This window comes from Metopolophium dirhodum, chromosome 1 (genome assembly GCF_019925205.1).
Source record: "Metopolophium dirhodum isolate CAU chromosome 1, ASM1992520v1, whole genome shotgun sequence".
Taxonomy (NCBI): Eukaryota; Metazoa; Arthropoda; class Insecta; order Hemiptera; family Aphididae; genus Metopolophium; species Metopolophium dirhodum.
In genome coordinates, this window is record NC_083560.1 from 115,394,574 (window position 1) to 115,415,622 (window position 21,049).

Genomic DNA, 21,049 nt, shown 5'->3' on the forward strand with positions numbered 1-21,049 from the left:
ATTAAACTGCCAATTGTCTTGTAATAATAATTGCTAGAAAAATGTATTAGATACATTTTTTTTACCGCATACAGGGCAAACAGAACGTTATTATGTAACAAAAATTAAGTTCTAATTCAGTGGTAGGAAGAAACGCTTTGAACGGAATCCGTTCCTTTGATTACGTTTCATTTTTAGGAACTAAAAAATTATTAATAATATGATATATTTCCTCATCAATTAAATCTTAGTTCACAACTATGCTAATGAATTGTTGGAAAGACAGTTCATATAAAATTAATTGTTTAAAAGACAGCATATTATTTTAGCTAAAGTTTAATGCAGGATCTCTGGACGGATACTCTGCAAACGTACATTCGAACACCCCGTTAGACTGTATAGAGTAATAACCTTTTACAATTTTCCAGCCAGTCTTTTGTCTATGCTCCTGCCATAAATATGCTAATATACCACCATGAATTTTATATTCATAATTTTATACACATTCGTGTATGTATAGCCATGGTTTGCATAAGTTTGTAATCTTTTCTCATAACGTCAGATAAGCCAGTTAATTTACACAATTCCGGAACCAAATAGACTATTGTGTCTTCTTCGCCAAACTGTCGTATAGACCTTTTATTTTTTGTAATTAACATTGGTTGGTTTACAGAATAAATTGTCAACTTCCATTTTTCTTTATAATAATCCATATCTGCCATTATAAGTATCCAGTGTGCAAATTTTTTTTTTGTATAATTCTGTCCAACAAATGCAGGTTTTTGGTCTAATAGAGGATCAAAACTCTTGTCTTTGTTCTCAAATTTATCTCCAACAATTGATGAAATAATATTGTCTATGTTTATCTGATGAAACGAAGTAATGATAGTGGAATAATCTGGTTCATTAATTCCTTAATTTTTTTTGTATGTTTTCTTTTCATTTACTATTATAATATTTGATGTAAATAGGTATAAACCTTAAATCACAAAAAATTAAAATCCGTTCATTATTATTATTTATAGTCATCAAGTTATCAACTATTAACTTTCTGTCAGCATTATACTATAATGAGGACTTTGGAACACCAAACTCCTGACATGCTTCTCTTAATGTTTTTTTTATGTACAATAATCGAAAGTGGTTTCAAAAACAAAAGAGCTATTCACAGGTGCTGTATCACAATCAGTTAGATTTGGTAGAAAATAGCGACATTGATAAGGATTCGCTGATTCTATAGTCAGTCAATTATTTTATATATTTAATGATGTTATGTAATATATTGCTATTCAGATATTCTTAATATAACAGATTTTTATTAAACTGCCAATTGTCTTGTAATAATAATCGCTAGAAAAATGTATTAGATACATTTTTTTTACCGCATACAGGGCAAACAGAACGTTATTATGTAACAAAAATTAAGTTCTAATTCAGTGGTAGGAAGAAACGCTTTGAACGGAATCCGTTCCTTTGATTACGTTTCATTTTTAGGAACTAAAAAATTATTAATAATATGATATATTTCCTCATCAATTAAATCTTAGTTCACAACTATGCTAATGAATTGTTGGAAAGACAGTTCATATAAAATTAATTGTTTAAAAGACAGCATATTATTTTAGCTAAAGTTTAATGCAGGATCTCTGGACGGATACTCTGCAAACGTACATTCGAACACCCCGTTAGACTGTATAGAGTAATAACCTTTTACAATTTTCCAGCCAGTCTTTTGTCTATGCTCCTGCCATAAATATGCTAATATACCACCATGAATTTTATATTCATAATTTTATACACATTCGTGTATGTATAGCCATGGTTTGCATAAGTTTGTAATCTTTTCTCATAACGTCAGATAAGCCAGTTAATTTACACAATTCCGGAACCAAATAGACTATTGTGTCTTCTTCGCCAAACTGTCGTATAGACCTTTTATTTTTTGTAATTAACATTGGTTGGTTTACAGAATAAATTGTCAACTTCCATTTTTCTTTATAATAATCCATATCTGCCATTATAAGTATCCAGTGTGCAAATTTTTTTTTTGTATAATTCTGTCCAACAAATGCAGGTTTTTGGTCTAATAGAGGATCAAAACTCTTGTCTTTGTTCTCAAATTTATCTCCAACAATTGATGAAATAATATTGTCTATGTTTATCTGATGAAACGAAGTAATGATAGTGGAATAATCTGGTTCATTAATTCCTTAATTTTTTTTGTATGTTTTCTTTTCATTTACTATTATAATATTTGATGTAAATAGGTATAAACCTTAAATCACAAAAAATTAAAATCCGTTAATTATTATTATTTATAGTCATCAAGTTATCAACTATTAACTTTCTGTCAGCATTATACTATAATGAGGACTTTGGAACACCAAACTCCTGACATGCTTCTCTTAATGTTTTTTTTATGTACAATAATCGAAAGTGGTTTCAAAAACAAAAGAGCTATTCACAGGTGCTGTATCACAATCAGTTAGATTTGGTAGAAAATAGCGACATTGATAAGGATTCGCTGATTCTATAGTCAGTCAATTATTTTATATATTTAATGATGTTATGTAATATATTGCTATTCAGATATTCTTAATATAACAGATTTTTATTAAACTGCCAATTGTCTTGTAATAATAATCGCTAGAAAAATGTATTAGATACATTTTTTTTACCGCATACAGGGCAAACAGAACGTTATTATGTAACAAAAATTAAGTTCTAATTCAGTGGTAGGAAGAAACGCTTTGAACGGAATCCGTTCCTTTGATTACGTTTCATTTTTAGGAACTAAAAAATTATTAATAATATGATATATTTCCTCATCAATTAAATCTTAGTTCACAACTATGCTAATGAATTGTTGGAAAGACAGTTCATATAAAATTAATTGTTTAAAAGACAGCATATTATTTTAGCTAAAGTTTAATGCAGGATCTCTGGACGGATACTCTGCAAACGTACATTCGAACACCCCGTTAGACTGTATAGAGTAATAACCTTTTACAATTTTCCAGCCAGTCTTTTGTCTATGCTCCTGCCATAAATATGCTAATATACCACCATGAATTTTATATTCATAATTTTATACACATTCGTGTATGTATAGCCATGGTTTGCATAAGTTTGTAATCTTTTCTCATAACGTCAGATAAGCCAGTTAATTTACACAATTCCGGAACCAAATAGACTATTGTGTCTTCTTCGCCAAACTGTCGTATAGACCTTTTATTTTTTGTAATTAACATTGGTTGGTTTACAGAATAAATTGTCAACTTCCATTTTTCTTTATAATAATCCATATCTGCCATTATAAGTATCCAGTGTGCAAATTTTTTTTTTGTATAATTCTGTCCAACAAATGCAGGTTTTTGGTCTAATAGAGGATCAAAACTCTTGTCTTTGTTCTCAAATTTATCTCCAACAATTGATGAAATAATATTGTCTATGTTTATCTGATGAAACGAAGTAATGATAGTGGAATAATCTGGTTCATTAATTCCTTAATTTTTTTTGTATGTTTTCTTTTCATTTACTATTATAATATTTGATGTAAATAGGTATAAACCTTAAATCACAAAAAATTAAAATCCGTTAATTATTATTATTTATAGTCATCAAGTTATCAACTATTAACTTTCTGTCAGCATTATACTATAATGAGGACTTTGGAACACCAAACTCCTGACATGCTTCTCTTAATGTTTTTTTTATGTACAATAATCGAAAGTGGTTTCAAAAACAAAAGAGCTATTCACATGTGCTGTATCACAATCAGTTAGATTTGGTAGAAAATAGCGACATTGATAAGGATTCGCTGATTCTATAGTCAGTCAATTATTTTATATATTTAATGATGTTATGTAATATATTGCTATTCAGATATTCTTAATATAACAGATTTTTATTAAACTGCCAATTGTCTTGTAATAATAATCGCTAGAAAAATGTATTAGATACATTTTTTTTACCGCATACAGGGCAAACAGAACGTTATTATGTAACAAAAATTAAGTTCTAATTCAGTGGTAGGAAGAAACGCTTTGAACGGAATCCGTTCCTTTGATTACGTTTCATTTTTAGGAACTAAAAAATTATTAATAATATGATATATTTCCTCATCAATTAAATCTTAGTTCACAACTATGCTAATGAATTGTTGGAAAGACAGTTCATATAAAATTAATTGTTTAAAAGACAGCATATTATTTTAGCTAAAGTTTAATGCAGGATCTCTGGACGGATACTCTGCAAACGTACATTCGAACACCCCGTTAGACTGTATAGAGTAATAACCTTTTACAATTTTCCAGCCAGTCTTTTGTCTATGCTCCTGCCATAAATATGCTAATATACCACCATGAATTTTATATTCATAATTTTATACACATTCGTGTATGTATAGCCATGGTTTGCATAAGTTTGTAATCTTTTCTCATAACGTCAGATAAGCCAGTTAATTTACACAATTCCGGAACCAAATAGACTATTGTGTCTTCTTCGCCAAACTGTCGTATAGACCTTTTATTTTTTGTAATTAACATTGGTTGGTTTACAGAATAAATTGTCAACTTCCATTTTTCTTTATAATAATCCATATCTGCCATTATAAGTATCCAGTGTGCAAATTTTTTTTTTGTATAATTCTGTCCAACAAATGCAGGTTTTTGGTCTAATAGAGGATCAAAACTCTTGTCTTTGTTCTCAAATTTATCTCCAACAATTGATGAAATAATATTGTCTATGTTTATCTGATGAAACGAAGTAATGATAGTGGAATAATCTGGTTCATTAATTCCTTAATTTTTTTTGTATGTTTTCTTTTCATTTACTATTATAATATTTGATGTAAATAGGTATAAACCTTAAATCACAAAAAATTAAAATCCGTTAATTATTATTATTTATAGTCATCAAGTTATCAACTATTAACTTTCTGTCAGCATTATACTATAATGAGGACTTTGGAACACCAAACTCCTGACATGCTTCTCTTAATGTTTTTTTTATGTACAATAATCGAAAGTGGTTTCAAAAACAAAAGAGCTATTCACAGGTGCTGTATCACAATCAGTTAGATTTGGTAGAAAATAGCGACATTGATAAGGATTCGCTGATTCTATAGTCAGTCAATTATTTTATATATTTAATGATGTTATGTAATATATTGCTATTCAGATATTCTTAATATAACAGATTTTTATTAAACTGCCAATTGTCTTGTAATAATAATCGCTAGAAAAATGTATTAGATACATTTTTTTTACCGCATACAGGGCAAACAGAACGTTATTATGTAACAAAAATTAAGTTCTAATTCAGTGGTAGGAAGAAACGCTTTGAACGGAATCCGTTCCTTTGATTACGTTTCATTTTTAGGAACTAAAAAATTATTAATAATATGATATATTTCCTCATCAATTAAATCTTAGTTCACAACTATGCTAATGAATTGTTGGAAAGACAGTTCATATAAAATTAATTGTTTAAAAGACAGCATATTATTTTAGCTAAAGTTTAATGCAGGATCTCTGGACGGATACTCTGCAAACGTACATTCGAACACCCCGTTAGACTGTATAGAGTAATAACCTTTTACAATTTTCCAGCCAGTCTTTTGTCTATGCTCCTGCCATAAATATGCTAATATACCACCATAAATTTTATATTCGTGATTATTTCAAGACTGTTATATTATACGACTTATTTTTTATCCATATCTGCCATTACAAGTATCCAGTGTGCAAATTTTTTTTTTGTATAATTCTGTCCAACAAATGCAGGTTTTTGGTCTAATAGAGGATCAAAACTCTTGTCTTTGTTCTCAAATTTATCTCCAACAATTGATGAAATAATATTGTCTATGTTTATCTGATGAAACGAAGTAATGATAGTGGAATAATCTGGTTCATTAATTCCTTAATTTTTTTTGTATGTTTTCTTTTCATTTACTATTATAATATTTGATGTAAATAGGTATAAACCTTAAATCACAAAAAATTAAAATCCGTTAATTATTATTATTTATAGTCATCAAGTTATCAACTATTAACTTTCTGTCAGCATTATACTATAATGAGGACTTTGGAACACCAAACTCCTGACATGCTTCTCTTAATGTTTTTTTTATGTACAATAATCGAAAGTGGTTTCAAAAACAAAAGAGCTATTCACAGGTGCTGTATCACAATCAGTTAGATTTGGTAGAAAATAGCGACATTGATAAGGATTCGCTGATTCTATAGTCAGTCAATTATTTTATATATTTAATGATGTTATGTAATATATTGCTATTCAGATATTCTTAATATAACAGATTTTTATTAAACCGCCAATTGTCTTGTAATAATAATCGCTAGAAAAATGTATTAGATACATTTTTTTTACCGCATACAGGGCAAACAGAACGTTATTATGTAACAAAAATTAAGTTCTAATTCAGTGGTAGGAAGAAACGCTTTGAACGGAATCCGTTCCTTTGATTACGTTTCATTTTTAGGAACTAAAAAATTATTAATAATATGATATATTTCCTCATCAATTAAATCTTAGTTCACAACTATGCTAATGAATTGTTGGAAAGACAGTTCATATAAAATTAATTGTTTAAAAGACAGCATATTATTTTAGCTAAAGTTTAATGCAGGATCTCTGGACGGATACTCTGCAAACGTACATTCGAACACCCCGTTAGACTGTATAGAGTAATAACCTTTTACAATTTTCCAGCCAGTCTTTTGTCTATGCTCCTGCCATAAATATGCTAATATACCACCATGAATTTTATATTCATAATTTTATACACATTCGTGTATGTATAGCCATGGTTTGCATAAGTTTGTAATCTTTTCTCATAACGTCAGATAAGCCAGTTAATTTACACAATTCCGGAACCAAATAGACTATTGTGTCTTCTTCGCCAAACTGTCGTATAGACCTTTTATTTTTTGTAATTAACATTGGTTGGTTTACAGAATAAATTGTCAACTTCCATTTTTCTTTATAATAATCCATATCTGCCATTATAAGTATCCAGTGTGCAAATTTTTTTTTTGTATAATTCTGTCCAACAAATGCAGGTTTTTGGTCTAATAGAGGATCAAAACTCTTGTCTTTGTTCTCAAATTTATCTCCAACAATTGATGAAATAATATTGTCTATGTTTATCTGATGAAACGAAGTAATGATAGTGGAATAATCTGGTTCATTAATTCCTTAATTTTTTTTGTATGTTTTCTTTTCATTTACTATTATAATATTTGATGTAAATAGGTATAAACCTTAAATCACAAAAAATTAAAATCCGTTAATTATTATTATTTATAGTCATCAAGTTATCAACTATTAACTTTCTGTCAGCATTATACTATAATGAGGACTTTGGAACACCAAACTCCTGACATGCTTCTCTTAATGTTTTTTTTATGTACAATAATCGAAAGTGGTTTCAAAAACAAAAGAGCTATTCACAGGTGCTGTATCACAATCAGTTAGATTTGGTAGAAAATAGCGACATTGATAAGGATTCGCTGATTCTATAGTCAGTCAATTATTTTATATATTTAATGATGTTATGTAATATATTGCTATTCAGATATTCTTAATATAACAGATTTTTATTAAACTGCCAATTGTCTTGTAATAATAATCGCTAGAAAAATGTATTAGATACATTTTTTTTACCGCATACAGGGCAAACAGAACGTTATTATGTAACAAAAATTAAGTTCTAATTCAGTGGTAGGAAGAAACGCTTTGAACGGAATCCGTTCCTTTGATTACGTTTCATTTTTAGGAACTAAAAAATTATTAATAATATGATATATTTCCTCATCAATTAAATCTTAGTTCACAACTATGCTAATGAATTGTTGGAAAGACAGTTCATATAAAATTAATTGTTTAAAAGACAGCATATTATTTTAGCTAAAGTTTAATGCAGGATCTCTGGACGGATACTCTGCAAACGTACATTCGAACACCCCGTTAGACTGTATAGAGTAATAACCTTTTACAATTTTCCAGCCAGTCTTTTGTCTATGCTCCTGCCATAAATATGCTAATATACCACCATGAATTTTATATTCATAATTTTATACACATTCGTGTATGTATAGCCATGGTTTGCATAAGTTTGTAATCTTTTCTCATAACGTCAGATAAGCCAGTTAATTTACACAATTCCGGAACCAAATAGACTATTGTGTCTTCTTCGCCAAACTGTCGTATAGACCTTTTATTTTTTGTAATTAACATTGGTTGGTTTACAGAATAAATTGTCAACTTCCATTTTTCTTTATAATAATCCATATCTGCCATTATAAGTATCCAGTGTGCAAATTTTTTTTTTGTATAATTCTGTCCAACAAATGCAGGTTTTTGGTCTAATAGAGGATCAAAACTCTTGTCTTTGTTCTCAAATTTATCTCCAACAATTGATGAAATAATATTGTCTATGTTTATCTGATGAAACGAAGTAATGATAGTGGAATAATCTGGTTCATTAATTCCTTAATTTTTTTTGTATGTTTTCTTTTCATTTACTATTATAATATTTGATGTAAATAGGTATAAACCTTAAATCACAAAAAATTAAAATCCGTTAATTATTATTATTTATAGTCATCAAGTTATCAACTATTAACTTTCTGTCAGCATTATACTATAATGAGGACTTTGGAACACCAAACTCCTGACATGCTTCTCTTAATGTTTTTTTTATGTACAATAATCGAAAGTGGTTTCAAAAACAAAAGAGCTATTCACAGGTGCTATATCACAATCAGTTAGATTTGGTAGAAAATAGCGACATTGATAAGGATTCGCTGATTCTATAGTCAGTCAATTATTTTATATATTTAATGATGTTATGTAATATATTGCTATTCAGATATTCTTAATATAACAGATTTTTATTAAACCGCCAATTGTCTTGTAATAATAATCGCTAGAAAAATGTATTAGATACATTTTTTTTACCGCATACAGGGCAAACAGAACGTTATTATGTAACAAAAATTAAGTTCTAATTCAGTGGTAGGAAGAAACGCTTTGAACGGAATCCGTTCCTTTGATTACGTTTCATTTTTAGGAACTAAAAAATTATTAATTATATGATATATTTCCTCATCAATTAAATCTTAGTTCACAACTATGCTAATGAATTGTTGGAAAGACAGTTCATATAAAATTAATTGTTTAAAAGACAGCATATTATTTTAGCTAAAGTTTAATGCAGGATCTCTGGACGGATACTCTGCAAACGTACATTCGAACACCCCGTTAGACTGTATAGAGTAATAACCTTTTACAATTTTCCAGCCAGTCTTTTGTCTATGCTCCTGCCATAAATATGCTAATATACCATCATGAATTTTATATTCGTGATTATTTCCAAGACTGTTATATTATACGACTTATTGTTTATCCATATCTGCCATTACAAGTATCCAGTGTGCAAATTTTTTTTTTGTATAATTCTGTCCAACAAATGCAGGTTTTTGGTCTAATAGAGGATCAAAACTCTTGTCTTTGTTCTCAAATTTATCTCCAACAATTGATGAAATAATATTGTCTATGTTTATCTGATGAAACGAAGTAATGATAGTGGAATAATCTGGTTCATTAATTCCTTAATTTTTTTTGTATGTTTTCTTTTAATTTACTATTATAATATTTGATGTAAATAGGTATAAACCTTAAATCACAAAAAATTAAAATCCGTTAATTATTATTATTTATAGTCATCAAGTTATCAACTATTAACTTTCTGTCAGCATTATACTATAATGAGGACTTTGGAACACCAAACTCCTGACATGCTTCTCTTAATGTTTTTTTTATGTACAATAATCGAAAGTGGTTTCAAAAACAAAAGAGCTATTCACAGGTGCCTTATCACAATCAGTTAGATTTGGTAGAAAATAGCGACATTGATAAGGATTCGCTGATTCTATAGTCAGTCAATTATTTTATATATTTAATGATGTTATGTTATATATTGCTATTCAGATATTCTTAATATAACAGATTTTTATTAAACCGCCAATTGTCTTGTAATAATAATCGCTAGAAATATGTATTAGATACATTTTTTTTACCGCATACAGGGCAAACAGAACGTTATTATGTAACAAAAATTAAGTTCTAATTCAGTGGTAGGAAGAAACGCTTTGAACGGAATCCGTTCCTTTGATTACGTTTCATTTTTAGGAACTAAAAAATTATTAATTATATGATATATTTCCTCATCAATTAAATCTTAGTTCACAACTATGCTAATGAATTGTTGGAAAGACAGTTCATATAAAATTAATTGTTTAAAAGACAGCATATTATTTTAGCTAAAGTTTAATGCAGGATCTCTGGACGGATACTCTGCAAACGTACATTCGAACACCCCGTTAGACTTTATAGAGTAATAACCTTTTACAATTTTCCAGCCAGTCTTTTGTCTATGCTCCTGCCATAAATATGCTAATATACCATCATGAATTTTATATTCGTGATTATTTCCAAGACTGTTGTATTATACGACTTATTGTTTATCCATATCTGCCATTACAAGTATCCAGTGTGCAAATTTTTTTTTTGTATAATTCTGTCCAACAAATGCAGGTTTTTGGTCTAATAGAGGATCAAAACTCTTGTCTTTGTTCTCAAATTTATCTCCAACAATTGATGAAATAATATTGTCTATGTTTATCTGATGAAACGAAGTAATGATAGTGGAATAATCTGGTTCATTAATTCCTTAATTTTTTTTGTATGTTTTCTTTTAATTTACTATTATAATATTTGATGTAAATAGGTATAAACCTTAAATCACAAAAAATTAAAATCCGTTAATTATTATTATTTATAGTCATCAAGTTATCAACTATTAACTTTCTGTCAGCATTATACTATAATGAGGACTTTGGAACACCAAACTCCTGACATGCTTCTCTTAATGTTTTTTTTATGTACAATAATCGAAAGTGGTTTCAAAAACAAAAGAGCTATTCACAGGTGCTGTATCACAATCAGTTAGATTTGGTAGAAAATAGCGACATTGATAAGGATTCGCTGATTCTATAGTCAGTCAATTATTTTATATATTTAATGATGTTATGTAATATATTGCTATTCAGATATTCTTAATATAACAGATTTTTATTAAACCGCCAATTGTCTTGTAATAATAATCGCTAGAAAAATGTATTAGATACATTTTTTTTACCGCATACAGGGCAAACAGAACGTTATTATGTAACAAAAATTAAGTTCTAATTCAGTGGTAGGAAGAAACGCTTTGAACGGAATCCGTTCCTTTGATTACGTTTCATTTTTAGGAACTAAAAAATTATTAATTATATGATATATTTCCTCATCAATTAAATCTTAGTTCACAACTATGCTAATGAATTGTTGGAAAGACAGTTCATATAAAATTAATTGTTTAAAAGACAGCATATTATTTTAGCTAAAGTTTAATGCAGGATCTCTGGACGGATACTCTGCAAACGTACATTCGAACACCCCGTTAGACTGTATAGAGTAATAACCTTTTACAATTTTCCAGCCAGTCTTTTGTCTATGCTCCTGCCATAAATATGCTAATATACCACCATGAATTTTATATTCGTGATTATTTCCAAGACTGTTATATTATACGACTTATTGTTTATCCATATCTGCCATTACAAGTATCCAGTGTGCGAATTTTTTTTTTGTAAAATTCAGTCCAACAAATGCAGGTTTTTGGTCTAATAGAGGATCAAAACTCTTGTCTTTGTTCTCAAATTTATCTCCAACAATTGATGAAATAATATTGTCTATGTTTATCTGATGAAACGAAGTAATGATAGTGGAATAATCTGGTTCATTAATTCCTTAATTTTTTTTGTATGTTTTCTTTTCATTTACTATTATAATATTTGATGTAAATAGGTATAAAGCTTCAATCAAAAAAAATTTAAATCCGTTAATTATAATTATTTATAGTTATCAAGTTATCAACTATTAACTTTCTGTCAGCATTATACTATAATGAGGACTTTGGAACATCGAACTCCTGACATGCTTCTCTTAATGTTTTTTTTATGTATCCCGTCTGTCCAACTATCTTATTGCTAACATTTTAGTAGTATGTAAACTTTGTGTTTCACCAACTTTAAGTTAATTTTTGAGGTCTAGCATTCCTCTTCCAGTTTTTTGGACAGTCCCACAACTGTTAGTTTTATTTTTATGTAGATAGGTGGAAAGCAATGGTGAAGTATACCAATTATCAGTGAATAATGTTCGACCTTTTTTCAAACATCCTTCCAACAATGTACTATAGCTACTATACTATAGCTCCAGATTGTCCAAGATTTATATCACAGGCTTTTATATCTGTAGTTTTTCCAGTATATATAATGAAATCTAATATAAAATCGGTTTCTACGTTACATGGTATAAAGAATTTTATACCAAAACGATGTCTTTTTGTGCGAACAAGTTGCTTGAATGAGAGCCTACATTTCCACAAAAGTAGACTTTCATCAATTGCAAGGCTTTGAAATGGAACCATAGCATCTTGGATATTTTTTTTGACTTCAATTAGTACCATTTGTATTTTGTGTAGTTTATCACCGGCTAATTGATGATCATTTTTGGTTAAGTAGAGATACCAAAGTAGAATCTGATATCTGTTTTTACTCATCATTTAACCAAATATAAGTGTATGAAGTTATGCATCAGTTGACCAGTATTCTCGAAGTTCTAGTTTTTTGTTAGGCATTAGCATGTTTATAGTAATAAACAGATACATTTCCTCAGATGTTGTATCATACCAACGTTTATCACGGTCTCCTAGTACTTAGTCTTCTGTATTTTGTTGATAATAGCGGTTTGCTTCAAATGCTACTTTACCCAACAGTGATGTTGTAAAAAATGATTCAAAAAAGTCAATAATCGGTGAATTTTCATTGAGTTCAAACTCAATTTTTTTTATACCACTTACACTTGGGTCAAACTGATGAAATATGGGTTGAAATGGTCCTCTTCTCCATTTGAAATTTGATGTAGTCAATCCACCTCTTGCTTTTGGTTTAGTGTTTACTTTAATTTTTTTTTTTACATTTTTACTGGATCTATTTGTACTCAAAGATCCAGTAAAAATGTCGTATTTTTGGAACACCAAACTCCTGACATGCTTCTCTTAATGTTTTTTTTATGTACAATTACTTCATTTACTGATTTTCGCATATTATTTGAATCCCAAAGTTGTCTATTGGTTGTTCTTTTTCTTGATCTGGGAATTATGATATTTAACACGTTGGCTGACACATGGCCGCTGGCAACCCAAATGATTTTATTTATTGTGAATCCAATTGGGTAACCGGCGACCCAAACCGAATTATTTTTCAGGGGCTGCTTGGGACGCCGGCTACCAATTTTGACATTATCTTAGTTGGACTTTATTTAATATAAAGTTTAATACGGCCTGGAGATAGAAAAATATAGATTTTACCGTGGCGTAGAGCCGTGGACAACAAAAAGTAGATGGTTTTGAAAAAAAAAACTATTAAAATATTCTAACTTATAAAAGATTTATTATTACTTAAAAATATGTGAAAAAAGTTACTTTTATATTATTATTATTACTAAGTATTATAGAAGTGATTCATCGTTGTTGATAATGTTTAAAACATTGGAGGCACACAAATGGTTTTTAGGGACAAATTCTACAAAATGTTGTCAATTTTTTTGCCTTGTTTACTGCTTCTCTAAAAATAATAATATTATTTATACAGTGTATATTAAAATCATGTTAAATGCGAAATTTAAATAAAATGAAGTGTTAATTTTTCAATTTTAGCTTACTTGTAGCCTAATTCAGCGGAATATTTCCTGTAGCATTCAGTGCACCTTCTTATTTTTCTATTTCTCTGGCATTTGTCTTTTCCAGTTTTTTCCAGTTGATGTCTTATCGCTAATCTTCTGTAGGATCTATTTTCAACTAATTTTGGTGCGGCAGATGTATGTGAAACAGCAGTTCCGTATGAAGGTTCCAATTTAAGAAGTTTATCGACTATAGCTTCTCAAAATTTACGGATGGAGAGTTTTTTTTGAAAATTATGTTGATTCTAGATTATTTGTGCATTTACAACAAATGTGTTCAAAATTATTTCTGTTGCTACCTTATGATACCAACGTATACTTTTTCTCATTGGAGTACAATATGACGCCAACTGGTCAGATAAATCTATTCCGGCTTTACCAGCGTTGTAGAATAATATAACATCCGGTCTGAATATATCTTCGTGATTTCTGGTTTTTTTCTCGGTGTTTGACATGCTTAGTAAATGTCTGGTTGAAAGCAAATAAACGTTTCGTTTGTTTTTGAATTTTGAGCAACTACACCCGAATTATTTTCAAGACCAAATATTTCTCCTTTCTTAATTTTTTTTTCGATAACAGTCTGGTAAAAATCGCCTATTTTTTCTCAATGTTCCAACTAAGTGCGTATTTGTTGACAACATTTTTTCTGCCAAAGGTGGCACAGACGTGTAAAAATTATCCGTGACAATGGTTCGTCCTTCATTTAAATAATTTTCACATAAATCAGATACTATTGTTTCAGTTAGTGATTCCCCTTTTATTGATTGTTCCCCTTCATATATTATAATCTTGTATGTATACCCATTACTTCCACACACTTTAAAAAATTTAACACCATATTTATGAGTTTTGTTCGGAATATATTGTCGAAATTTGAGTCTGCCACTATAAGGTATCATTGATTCGTCAACAGCTATTATTTCCCTAGGTTGGTGCACATTTTTAAATATATCATTTGCTATATTTAATAGTTTTCTAATTTTATACAATCTGTCTGTTTTATCTGCAGAATCATTATTTTCAAAATGCCAAAATCGTAGTATAAGCTCAAATTTATTTCTACTCATAGTTTTTGGTGCAACTTTGTTTTGGTAACGTTCTGCTTTGTTCCAATAGTCGGACAAAGATGGCATTTTTACGAGTCCCATCCATAACAAAAGACCCAAAAAATGTTCGATGTCATCCTTGGTTATTGGTTCCCAAGACGAAAATCTACTACCCCTTGATATTCATTGTGAACTTAACATTTGTTGAGCATTTCTATTTGTTTCAATAAGCATGAGTTGAATTATTTCATCGGTAAGAAATAATTTGAAAAAATCTATAGGCCCACTACCTTCGTCAAATATAACTAAGGGTCCAGAGTTTCCAATAAAGTTGAAATGTTTTTGATTATTACCTGAAACTGTATTCCAGGCGGGTTGAAGTGGTTGAACATTATTATGTACAGAAATTGAATGGTCCTCGTCCTTGTCTTCAGTAGAATCTTCAAAGTCACTATTACTTTCATTTTCAATTTGAAATAACGGATCAGTATCAATATCGTCAATACTTTCACTAAAAGAGTCGTATGATTCATTCAATGAATCTATTATCATATGTTCATCCATTTTGTAAAAAGTTTAATTTTATTTGAAAAATAAATCACAAAAGAATGGAACACTATCAACGGTCACAACGAAAACTAAAGACGACTGACATTGAATAAACGATTTATCGCCACAGAAACAATAACAGTGTAAATTATGATAAGCAAAAAGAAAATACCAGCTAAGTTTAGATTCAGAACAAGACCGCCGGCGACCAACAGTAGCCCATTATATAAAGTCATATCATTTGTAGGCCACTTGCCAGCCGGCGACCCAAGATATTTCTTCTTTTTATATTATTATACAAGGTTTACTGATTAAAACTGTATAAATTTTATCAAAATCGGAAAATTAGAGCTATTTTTATAAACATAAACATTTACGATAAATTATGTAAAAATAGTATGGCTTGGCACGCGCTGATATGACTTGGGTCGCCGGCGGGCATGTGGCAGTCAACGTTTCTGGATAACTCTGAATATTCAGATTTGATGGTAATCCAAAATGTATCACATGCATTTTCTTGAAATCTCATATGTAGATTTTCATCTGATGACAAGTCAATAAGTTCTTTGCTTATTTTTAAATTTCCTAATTTTATTTCATTGATATTAAAAGGAAATGGATTTCTTATCCAACCTAGACTTTCTTCTGGGAAATCTTCAAACCGTGCATTAAAGTTTGTTTGTCAACTTATTAGATAAGTAGTTATAATGTCTTTTATCATATTAATATCCACATCATTATCACTGAGGAATTCTGATAAACATGAAAACATTTCAAATTTTTCATCGTCGATATAATTTTTCCTTTTGAGAGCTTTGATCTGCTATTCATTGTACTTAATAATTTGAAAAACAGTTGTACTAAAAAAAGTTTACATTTCATTATGAGTTCACACTTCAGTAAAATATAATTAAACTTTATAATATTTAGTAGTTAAATTTAAAAATATGACATTGTTAGTTGTTACCATCCAAGTATTGTTTTATAAACATCTGGTTTTATAATATTGTTATTTGTTTTATTCTTGAAAATATTGTTTAATCTTTTTTCTATGTGAATAACTAATATGTATTATTTGGCAGTATGCCAACATAATTATTATAATTCATAATATACTATTAATAATTATTATAATGTTATAATTGTTATCACTGTCAAAGTACAGTGGGGCCAATTACAAAGTACAACAATTTTATTTTAACTGTAAAAGGGCCAATGATCACATATGCTCCATAAATTTTGTAATTTCGTTATATCAATAATGGCTGAAGTCGATTGGCTCTTATTGAAATAGCAAAAGTAATTTGTTTCAGGACATTGGTCTACTCAGATCCCACACTAATGATTATTGAGATACGCCCTTTTACCACTAGAAAAAGCGTATAAAATTTTATACGATTGGCCATTTAACTCATTTTCGCCAAAAAGTGAGATTGGTCCTTTTTGACCCAAGCCCCAGATATATATATATATAAAACATTTTAATACACATAATTTTTTTTTATCATTATTATCATACCACAAAATTTTAATTCATTAATTAATCTTGTAACAGCCAGTAGGCTTACTGGACCTTTTGGTCGGATTTGGGTCGTCTGAGATGTCCTCCGGGACATTTCGTTGGATCTTGTAATAGTTGTAATTCACGTGGTGGTCAAATATTTTGAGGATGTAAAGGATTTACTTCAGAACATAATAGGAAATTTCTAATGTGTTTACACTGAGTATAGTAAAATTTGTCATAGGTTGCATATGATTTTATTTCCATTAACTACTATTTACTGCTATGATTTTTATAGTGATTGTTTGGTGTTTTATTTCCTCGTCATTTTTTATAATTAATACACAGTTGCTGCATGATCTGCATTTAAGCCCAATAAGTACTGAGAATAGACTTGTAATGAAGTCGATGTTAGAGTGCGATCCAACGACCAAATTGTACGACCTACGATATGAGATGTTAGACTAATCTCAATGTATCATACTCTACTCGTATTTATACGGAGTCATAGTGTCTCACATACCTACTCATGTAGAGAAGGAGAAGTTTATCAGAGAGGACTGACAAGGTGTTGTTATTGTACAATATCCTATGACTTCTTTATGACTTATTGCAAATTCGAATCAGGATTTTTTAAACAATATGGCAGTATAAAATAAATAAATACATTTTCTAATTTAGCTCTTATCAATAATTATGTGTCCATGGTTCCAATGTAACTTCTTTTACTCCTTCAATAATTATAGATTCTATTTTTGTATATTGATCTAACTAAATAAATAACTAAGAAGTTTATGTGTATAGTTATGAATGTGATAAAATAAGTTTAGAAATAGTTTATATTTGTAATTAAAATATGTACCTCATTTAAAAATGTTAATGAAAATGAGCTAAAAAAAAAAATGTTAATTGTTTTAAGTATAAAAATTTGAATATTTGAATACTTTTTTAATGCTATATTATCAGTTTTTATGTAACTAATAGTATTAATAATAAAATAACCATAAAAATATATGTAACACTATTATATGTTTTGTTTATAATTTATGTAAGGGGTCGATTCCATTTTTAATATGCATATATTATATATTTGTATTATTATGAATTGATATTATATAAGTAGATAGGTTCATTGTTCAACTATATTTTTTTATATAATCTATATTTTTATTTTTAAAAATCATAAAAAAATTTAAATGTATTTTATAGATTTTTTTTATATTGTTCTAATAGATTTAAATTATATTTAAAATATATCATAAAACATAGTATGATAAATAAATTCTTCTTTTTTTCAAAAATTCTATTCTAGTAATTTGTATACTAAACGTTAAAATATTATAAACTTATAATGTTTATGTTGATAATTGATATCCATCGCTATAGAGGTAAGTAGTGAACACATAAAATAATTATTTTCAGTTAAGTTTCAATAGTTTTAGTTTGTGAATGTAAGTATTTGTTAATTTGGATGGATATTTGGTATACTTATTTAATTATGTAGGCATTTTTCCTTGCAGAATAACTTTAAAAATTGATGCAGATAGTTCAGCTATTGGAAATAATATATCACATACATTTTTTGTAATTGATTTATTTCAAATTGCCGACAACATTTGATATTACTTATAAAATAATTATGCAAAATATTATTAATTAGTAATGGCAATATAAATATACAGATTTAATTTCGAATGAATGAAATCTACTTCTATTTATAAAATGGTTTTCACACTTTGATAACTAATGCTAATCGAATAGGTAATAAAGGACAAAGTACAGTAGTACACACTATTTGTTAAAATTGTATGTAATATTTTTTATTTGGTTTATAATATTATTTGTTCAATACATCCACCATGAACTGCTGAATCCACACGTCAATTTTATAGACCAAATAAATGACCTTAAATTATGAGCTATAATTAAAATATGTGTAAGATATGCCCAGTGACACGTTAATTTTGTTGCAAAAATAATGGGTCTATATAATTAGAGAATAATTAACTCCTACAAACGTGGGTAATCTACCACATAGATATAAGTTTTAAATTCTACAAAAGATAGTGTTAACTTCTACAAAATTGGTATTAATTTCTACAAAAATAGAGTTAACTATTACAAAATGAACTCCTACAAACAACAATAAAAAGAATCATCTTCATTTTTAAAATTATAAAACGTATAATTTTATCATACATCATTAAATACTATAAACAAAATAACTTCGGTTTATAGGTAAAAAAATCAAATTCAAAATAATGTTAAAAAAAAATATGTATTTAATACTTTGTATTTTCGATATAAAAATAAAATATCAGGCTTGCAAATACATATAGAAAAATCAATTCAGCTAAAAAATAAAAATAAATCATTAATCATAATAAATAACTTAAAACCAAAATTATAAGCTAAAAATAAAAAGCTTGATAAAACAATGGTAGTCATATTTATTTACGTTTATTTTTGTGATATACTTTTGAGATAAACTCTAAACATGAAATTTCTCCTTGTGTATGTTTAATTTTTTGTGTATGCATAAATTCATATTTTTAAATTGTTTTTTTTCTGTCTACATTGACTGCTTCTAATTTTAATATTTTTTTTGGTTCGTAATCTTTTAAAACTTTCACAAATAAATGGAGATTTGGATGATGATGTTCAAAACTACTATTATATTTTGAATGAAAAGTTTCACATGCTTTAGTACTTAGTAATCACAATAGAAGACCACAATTTTTGAAAGAAATACTGAATATGAAAAAATATAATTTTCAGATAAATAATCTCAATATTGTTGGATGGACCTTGTCACATCAGCTTTCATATTTTATAACAAATCAATCTCCAATATCGTTAGCATCTTGCAAGAATGTATGAACTAAAAATTTTCCAATTTCAAACCATTATTGTATGTTTTGTTAAGCCTAATTTATTGCTCGATTTTTCTGTTTTAATTTTGGTTCAAATGAGAATTACAACCACAAGCATGTTCTGTTGGCCAAATATTTTCAATTGTATTATGAATAGCACTTGAAATTCCACCATTACTGTAACTGGTTGAATTTTTAAAAATAATGTACTGTACCTATCTTGGCTATTTTTGTCAGGAATCGAATCAAAAACTTAATTACTGCAGAAAATATTTTATACTATAATATTAAATTTACCTTCTAATAATATTTTTTTGTTAGAGCCAAGAAATATTAAATTTTTTGAGAAAATACTATAATATGTGTATCTTGATCATTTGATAAAACAATATTTTTGGATTTTTTGTTACAGTATGAACTACTCATAAGAAACCTTATTTTAAGTTTTCAATCCTTAGCTATAAACATTGAATATTAGGTAGGTATATACAATTTGAAGAATTTAGTAAATTTGAACTTAAAAAAATGTGTAAGTATTATTGATATTTTTGAAATGCTGTATTATGCTGCTTTATGAGGAATGTTGTACTAAATTTTCAATTTTCTTAACCCAAACAATTTGTATTGATTTTTATAGAAAGAAAACTAAAAATGGTGAGCAAGTGGGTACCGCTCTGCTGTACATTAGATATTGAGGATGACGTTGTAATGGATGTGTTATATTTAAATTCAATGATAAATCATTGCATACAAAAAACGATTGCTGGAGACGTTGTGTCAGCCTAGCATACTTGTATAAATAATCAAAATTATCAAATGGCTATAGGCATATAGCGTAACTTTCCGGTGAATTTTTTTATGATAGAGGTAGAAAAACTTAAGGGGAATCTTCTATTAAAATCTCTAATGTTACCTATGAAAATAAAACTTATGAATTTTTAAATAAAACATAATTTACAAGATTTGAAAAAATTATAATGGCTACAAATAGCTCAAAATAGTTTTAAATTTTTATCATGTATGGAAAATGGTAAAAACTTGGTAACTTATTAGTGAAAATGTTCGAGTATTTAAGGTTTTTTGTTTTTGAATTACAACAAAGTATCAAAAATCGATGGATGGACATTTATAAATTAACCGATAAAAATCCAATATCATAAAAATTTTAAATTCAAACGCCCATAAAATATTATTATTACTTTCAGGTAAACATTTTTTTGTTTAAGATAGAA

General features: G+C 28.2%; 2 protein-coding genes across 2 annotated transcripts in view; one reads left to right on the top strand and one right to left on the bottom strand.

Moving 5' to 3' along the window:
- LOC132935090 (lachesin-like) overlaps window positions 1-21,049 on the top strand; it is an 83,551-nt gene that overhangs the window by 29,667 nt on the left and 32,835 nt on the right. The gene's annotated exons all lie outside the window — the stretch shown is intronic.
- LOC132952343 (piggyBac transposable element-derived protein 4-like) lies at window positions 14,406-14,981 on the bottom strand. The gene is made up of 2 exons (XM_061024630.1): window positions 14,836-14,981; window positions 14,406-14,772 (listed from the first exon to the last, which is right to left on the bottom strand). The coding sequence occupies exons 1-2, from the start codon at window positions 14,979-14,981 to the stop codon at window positions 14,406-14,408; spliced, it is 513 nt and encodes a 170-aa protein (XP_060880613.1).

Coding starts and splice junctions, on each gene's coding strand:
- LOC132952343 (XM_061024630.1), bottom strand. CDS start 14,981: ATGCCATCTTTGTCCGACTATTGGAACAAAGCAGAACGTTACCAAAAC. Junction 14,773..14,835: donor GCAGATAAAACAGACAGATT/GTATAAAATTAG, acceptor GCACCAACCTAG/GGAAATAATAGCTGTTGACG.